Genomic DNA, 8,028 nt, shown 5'->3' on the forward strand with positions numbered 1-8,028 from the left:
GCATTTCTTTCCTTATTTTTCATCTGTCTGTAATTCTCAGCTCTCTGAATGCTGAAAATCTAAAACGGGACCACAACAAACCAACTAGGGAACTGTGAGATTCTGGATTGAGAGGAACCAGCATTTCATTATCTCCGACTGCAAAACTGTTCTGTGAAACGAGTGTAAGATGCTTCTTTATTTGGTTAAGCCGCTGATATTGCTGAGGAATTGTTTTAGTCTTTACATATTTTTTCATTGGTAGTGATATGTAATTAAATAAGGAAATATCCAAATTCTCCATGTTAACGAGGAATGGACATTCAATTTGTCCCAGGATGTAAGTGAGTGACACACTTACTGGAGGCAAATCACGTGTGAAGTTCTCCATTTTAGATAAACATGATGGAAACCCCACACGAATACATTATCAGTCATAATATGGAACACAGAGGGCCAAAGAAGAAGAGGCATGCTGTAGTAAAGAGAAAGAGGCTTAAAATACAAAAAAGAAATGCATTTAGAAACACACATCAAATACTCAAAGAACGTTGAAACAGGAAAAAACAAATATAATTACTAGTAGAATTATCATGTATGATAATTGCTTCGAAGTAGCTGAAATGGAATAAGGACTTTAATGTAAAGTTATTTTGTTTATTTTCTGTTGTAAATACTCTTGTTTAAAAATGCTTCTTTTTTTTGCAGTAGCTTACATTTTGAATCAGTTGAAACCTTCCCTGATGCCTAAGTAGGTGATATACAATGAATATATCCATCCAGGATTTTTTCGTCAATAGACACACCATGCTTTAATTTCCACAAAAGTTAATTTATCAACAGAGTTCAGCTTCTGAAAAGACCTCTCACCACCAATGTGTGGAAGAGATCAAGCACACCATGGTCATGGTCATGGTCATATGATACAACCGTGTGATACATTTTTCTAAGGGTATGGAAGCACTAGATTTGGATCAGTATGGGAATAAAAGTAAAGAAGGCAAATCCACATTAATTATTAAGAGTCTGAAATACAATTTGTAGAATGATTTTTAACTTTCTCCTGAAAGTAGTACTTGACAATTAGGTGGTGTTTCTATATCAAGAGACTCCCTGATTGAGGGGAGCTTCATGTTAAGAAAGGGTGAAGAGAAAGGCAAGCCACCTCCAAGGTAAGTGGTTTTAAAAAATAAACCCTGATGATTGCCAAACAAAGCTGTGTTTGGAAATTTAATTGATACACTAGAGAAAACTTCCCCCCAGGTGAGTGTGGCTGCTTCCTATTTAAGAGCAGCCAATGTCTGATGCCAGGATGAATGTCATAGAATTACAGTGGCTCCTCAACATGACAGAAGAAGTAAACAAGTTTACAGGTTAAAAATCACCTCCACTCACATAGACATTTTCATGCAAATTTATGAAGGTAAGCTGTAATTGTTTAGACAATTTTATTTAAAGAAAGTTCTTAATTGCAGGATCAAGGTGCAAAAAATAAAACAGAAAAACATGAAATTCTAAACTCTTTCTTTGAAAATGAGTTAACTACTTAAGATAGTTCTCGTAGTACCATAATTTCTTAATTATAAAGTAATAAAATTAGATATAGGTCAAATAATGATAATAAAGTCATGGATATTCAGCATTATCCATTAAGGTAATTTTGAGAACCAGTACTAATAAAATAGGGAAATGTAAAAGACTATATATCTGAGTTTATTTACCAAAGTATTGATAAAAAATATCAGGTGTTGGGGCTAACAGGTGAAGACGTATGTAGCAGAGTGATGAGACAGAAAACATAATCTTTGTCGTATACTTGATTTGGAAAGTTAGAGAACAAATATTAATAAACTGTAGTTGAAATAGTCAAACAGTATTGACTGCCTGATATTGAATGGAATTAATATGAAGTGAAACAAGATTGTGTGTGTGTGTGTGTGTGTGTGTGTGTGTGTGCGCGTGTGTGTGTGTGTTTAAGTTTCATTCATAGGCTCCAGCCATTTGTATATCCAGAGTAAACATTAATTGTATTTAATCAAAGTAACACTTTATTAGGCAACATTATGAGGGGAAAATAGAGAAAGGGAATTAATTTTGTTCAATGGAACTATATGAAACTAGAATCTTACCAAGGAAGGAAGGGAAATGTAAAAAAATATTGGGATGAATGGGTCATATTTATTGAGTGAGTTAAAGGTTAATTGATATATATCATACACTGTATGAGGATGTTAATAGGAAAAGTTATTGAACAGTATGCTGGGATTAATGATTTCCATATTTAATGTAAATAAAGACAGGGGTACAAAAGTAACATAATAATATTGCATATATTTATTCCCTCAGTAACAAAGGATTAGTCTAAGAAAATTGATTCTCGTTAGACTATTAATGGAAGGACTTAAAACTTATTTTATATAAGAATTAAACAAAAGCTTTAAAATAAACACTTTAATTTAAAAGAGGAGGAATAAATCAATTGATGCAGAAAAAAATGATGAATCCAAACAAATACAATAGCAAAAGCCTGTACCATAATTTCACTTTTTATGGTAGTTAAATAATTAGAACATACTTATGCACAATAAGCTCTAAATAAGAACGCACACTTCTCATTTGCTCTGATATCATTATCTACAAGTATAAAAAACATGCTAGCTTTTATTTCTTGGATTGATTTCAAATGCACATCACCTCCTTTCTGATGTATCAAAATTCATTTTCTAGAAACAGAGCATGGTGATACTGAATATGAGTTTAGAAATTGCAGAAATACATTCATGCAACTAATCCAGTTCCCAGAAGGGGAAAATGAGGTTCAAGAACACAAATGAATAACCAACTTGAAATTACCATATTTGCAGATGGAGAAACACTTAAAAACAGAAAAATCAAATATGACTACAATAACGGAGTTTGTTCTTTTGGGGTTTTCTGATATTCCCAATAGCCAATGGATTCTTTTTGGGATATTTTTGGTCATCTATCTGACTATCCTGATGTGCAATAGCATCATAATTTTGATAACAAGAATTGACCCTGTCCTCCAGACCCCCATGTATTTCTTTCTTAACAATTTTTCCTTTTTAGAAATCTGTTATGTAACAATAACTATCCCAAGAATGCTCATGGATCTTTTGACCCAGAAAGGAAACATTTCTTTGGTTGCTTGTGCTGCACAAATGTGTTTTTTCCTTCTGTTTGGAGGCTCAGAGTGTCTCCTCCTGACAGCAATGGCCTATGACCGCTATGTGGCAATTTGTAACCCACTGCTCTATCCACTGGTCATGAACCACAAGGTGTGTGTCCAGCTGGCCATTGCCTCCTGGGTCAGTGTAGTTCCAGGAGGAATTGGACAAACATGTCAGATTTTTTCTCTGCCCTTTTGTGGGTCTAACAAAATTAATCATTTCTTCTGTGACGTTCCCGCAATTCTCAAGCTTGCTTGTGGTGACACATTTCTGAATGAGATCACAGTCAATCTGGCTGCAGTAGTATATGTCATGGTTCCATTTCTATTGATCATTGTCTCCTATGGAAAAATTATTGCCAACATTCTCAAAGTATCATCAGCCAGTGGGAGGGCGAAAGCCTTCTCCACCTGTTCTTCTCACCTGACAGTTGTGGTCTTATTCTATGGAACGGCTACTATCACGTATTTGCAACCCAAAACAAATCAATCAGAAGGAACTGGGAAAGTGATCTCTCTTTTCTACACCGTTTTGATCCCAATACTGAATCCCATTATATACACTCTGAGGAACAAAGACATCATGGTAGCACTCAGAAAACTACTAAGTCGCTTATTATGATGACACGAAGACTTGAAATTACAGTAAAGGAAGCTCTTATAAACTAATTTATAAAGCAAGCATGATAAAGCCAGTACATAAGGTAAAATGGAACTTTAAAAACTCTCATCCAAAAGAGTGTGGGAAAGAGAGAAAAGAGAATCGACAAAAGAGGAGACAAACAAAAGCAAAGATTTTTCAAAAATGTCACAGGTGAGTAAAGTAGGAGAGAAATAAGTAGAAGATACAATTTTCATGACTGCAATACTCAATATTGGTATACTGTCCGTTCTGTACAAATTTCTGTAATAGGATATCAATTAAAAAATCTGGCAGACATTTTATAGCAAATGATAGACCTCTTCTAAAATTAGTAAAAATGCCAAAGATGCAAAGGAGTCAAAGTAACTTTTATACAAGACCAAAAAATGTAGAGGAAGTGCACTACTTGACTTCAAAACTTACTATAAATTTGCTATACTAAAAACAGTGGGGAATTGTAAAGTAATAAATTGATAGAAAATTGGAACAGAATACAGGGTCTAGAAAAAGATACATCTATGTTGAGCTGAGTTTGACAAAAATGTTGGGACAGTCAATGGGAAATGGAAAGCCTTTCCACAAATAGCAGAAGAGCTAATTAAATATCTACATGGGGAAAAAATAAACATCAAACCTTAAACCTTACCTGACAGTATACACAAACTTTAACTCAAAATAGGTCACAGACTCAAATGTAAAGGCAAAAGTATAAAAGGCTTACAAGAAATAAGAGAAAATCCTTGTGATGTATAATATATAAAAGTTTAAGTGGATGCAAAAAACATAATTTATAAAAAATATATATTTTATTATGCCAAAATTTCCATCCTCTTTTCTTCAAAAGATGACATTAAGAGTTCATAAAGAAATCAGAGAAAGAAAATAATCTTCACTCATATAGAGAATCTTTGCCAAACAATAATATTAAAACACCAAGTTCTAAAAAAAGGAGGAAATGGTCTGAATGAAGTATCATCAAAAAATATGCAAATAGTCAATAAGTAGATAAAAACACACACGTCCTTAGTCATTATGGAAATGCACATCAAAGCTATAATGAATTTCGCAACTCATTCACGAGGATGGAAAAAATTGAGATTTCTAATTGAGCCAAGTGCTGGCAAAGGCATAAAGCTCTTGTTACACTCATACGCAGCTGGCGGAGTGTAAAATATTATAACCACTTTGAAAAACATGTGGACAGTTTCTAAACGGACTAAACATATACCTAAACATGATCCAACCATTTCGCTTCTAAATATTAATTCAAAAGAAATGACAGTAGTTGCCCCACTATAAAACACATTCAATATTCAAAGCAGGTCTATTTCTGATAGCCAAAAATCGAGGAACAACCCAAATTCCATAAAAGATAAATAAATGAACAAGATAAAGCTTGGAGTTCAAGCCTGCGCTGACAATAATGACTTAATCATTGGTAAAACATAGATAAATCTTAAAACCCTTACTTAGAGCAAAGACATTGGGATAAAAGAACACATTCTGATGGATTATAAATGCTCGATATCTGATCCGTAGTTCCCTGGGGTTGGGGTAAACAAGGATGGATTATGAAATTACGTGAGAAAATGTTCGGGATGTTGTGAATGTTCTGTATCTTCATTGTGGGAATGGTTTCACAAGTAAATATATTTGTTAAATCTTATTGCATTTGAACTATAACTAAATCTAATTGCATGTTTGTACTACTTTATTTCTGTAAATTATGCTTCAGTAACATTATAATTTAAAAATTAAAATTATAATAACATCACATTAAAAACAATTATGTCTAAAAAGTCAAATAAAATACTTAACTATGTATGACACAGAATTATTCCGTTATGTAAATATTCTATTAAAACTTAAATCTAAATGTACATATGTTACAGCACGCTGTAGCACACTGTTAGTGAGCAAAACTGAGGACGGTGGCAGAGTCTGGCTTGGTGCTCTCCAAACATGTTTCTGTGTCTTTGACACACAGTGAACAACATTCTCTGGCCTTCTCACATCTTTGTCAGACATTCAATTAGTTCCTACAATGGCGTGTGGGTAGAAGTGATGTATCTCTTCTGTGCTGAGGCTATTAAGAGCAGCATACTTCTTTCCTTATTTTGTATCTGTCTGTAATTCTCAGCTCTTTGAATGCTGAACATCTAAAAGAGGACCCTAAAGAAGGAGCTAGGGAACCGTGGGTTTCTGACATGAGAGGAACCAGCGTTTCCTTACCTCTGATGCAAAATTGTCCTGTGAAATGGGCGGAAGATGCTTCTTTATTTTGTTAAACCACTAATATAGCTAAGGAATTGTTTTACTTTCTAGATATTTTTTCAAGTGATGCTGATATTTAATTGAATAAGGAAATATTCAAATCCTTCATCTAAATATGGGATGGACATTCAATTTCTCCCAGTCTATTAAGAAGTGACACACTTCCTGGAGGCAATCACGCGTGCAGTTCTCATTTGTAAATAATCATGATGGAAACCCCACACAAATGCCATATCAGTAATAATAAAGAGCACAGAGGGCCAATGTAGGAGAGGCGTGCTGTAGTAAAGAGAAGGAGGCTTAAAATACAAAAAAGTAATGTGTTTAGAAACATGTCAAATACTCAAAGAACGTTGAAACAGGAAAAACCAAATATAATTACTAATAGAATTATCGTGTATGATAATAGCTTCGAAGTAGCTGAAATGGAATACAGACTTTAGTGTAAAGTTATTTTGTTTATTTTCTGTCTTAAATGTTTGTTTTTGTTTAAAATGCTTGTTTTTGTGATAGCTTACATTTTGAATCATCTAGAAACCTTCCCAGATGCCTGAGTAGACATCATAAAATGAATAAAACTATCCAGGTTTTTTTTTTTTTTCATACACTCACCCTCTAATGTATTGAAGAGACCAAGCATACCATGTTCATGTGATACAACATGTGACACATTTTTCTAATGGTGTGATGATCAAGATTTGGATCAATTATGAGAATAAAAGAAAGGAAGGCAAATCTACACAATTATTAAGAGACTGAAGTACATTTTCTAGAATGATTTTTAAATTTCTCCTGAAAGTTCTACTTGAAAATTAAGTGAAGTTTCTTCACTAAGGAAATCCCCAATTGAGGGGAGCTTTGTGCTAAGAAGGGGTAAAGAGAATGATAAGCCATCTACAAGGAAAGTGATTTTAAAAATAAATACAGATAATTTCCAAAAAAAGCAGTGTTTAGAAATTTAATTGGCTCACAAGAGAAGATTCTTCCCAGATGAGCGTGGCAGCTTCCTATTTAAACAAATGTTAGACGCCAACAAGAATATTGTAGAATTACAGTGGCTCCTCAACATGACAAAAGAACTTAAAACGTTTACAAGTTAATAAACACCTTTACTCCACATAGACATCTTCAGGCAAATCTATAAAGGTAAGCTTTAATTGTTTTGTTAGACTATTTTACTTAAAGATAGTTCTTAATTGCAGGAACAAGATACAAAAATAAAACAGTAATACTTGAAATTCTAAAACCCTTCTTTGAAAATGAGTTAACTACTTAAGATAACTCATGTAGTTCCTTACTTTCTTATTATAAAGTAATAAAAAATTAGATGTGGGTCAAATAATAATAGTAAACATACTTATAATCACTATTATTTAAGGTAATTTAGAGAACCAGTACTAATGAAAATAGAGGAATGTAAGAGATTACTTGTCTGCAGCTTTGTTTGCCAAAGTATTAATGAAAAAATATCAGGTGTTGGAGCTAAAAGGTGAAGATGTGTACAGCAGAGTGATGAGATAGAACACATAATCTTTGTCATATATTTGTTTTGGAAAGTTAGAGAACAAATATTAATATAGTGTAGAAGAAATAGTCAAGCAGTATTGACTGCCTGGAATTAATATGAAGTGAAACAAAATAGTGTGTGTGTGTGTGTGTGTGTGTGTGTGTGTGTAAGTTTCATTCATAGGCTCCAGTCATTTGTATACCCAGAGTAAATAATAATTGTATTTAATCAAAGTTACATTTTATTAGGCAAAATTACAAAGAGAAAATAGAGAAAGGGAATTGTATTTAGTTCAGTGTAACTACATGACACTAGAACCTTAACTAGGAAGAAAGGGAAATGTAAAAATATTGAGATGAATGGGTCATATGTATTGATTGAGTTAAAAGTTACTTGATATTTATGATACACTGTACAGGGGTGTTATTAGGGAAA

At 33.2% G+C, this 8,028-nt stretch overlaps 1 protein-coding gene across 1 annotated transcript; it reads left to right on the top strand.

Moving 5' to 3' along the window:
- Nucleotides 1-2,843: 2,843 nt before the first annotated feature.
- LOC105307079 (olfactory receptor 10AG1-like) lies at nucleotides 2,844-3,791 on the top strand. Its single transcript, XM_011382442.2, has one exon. The coding sequence runs from the start codon at nucleotides 2,844-2,846 to the stop codon at nucleotides 3,789-3,791; it is 948 nt and encodes a 315-aa protein (XP_011380744.2).
- Nucleotides 3,792-8,028: the final 4,237 nt, after the last annotated feature.

This window comes from Pteropus vampyrus, unplaced genomic scaffold, assembly GCF_000151845.1.
Source record: "Pteropus vampyrus isolate Shadow unplaced genomic scaffold, Pvam_2.0 Scaffold474, whole genome shotgun sequence".
NCBI classification, from domain to species: domain Eukaryota; kingdom Metazoa; phylum Chordata; class Mammalia; order Chiroptera; family Pteropodidae; genus Pteropus; species Pteropus vampyrus.

What these genes read in the sequence shown, in the direction of transcription:
- LOC105307079 (XM_011382442.2), top strand. Translation starts at nt 2,844, where the DNA reads ATGGAGAAACACTTAAAAACAGAAAAATCAAATATGACTACAATAACG.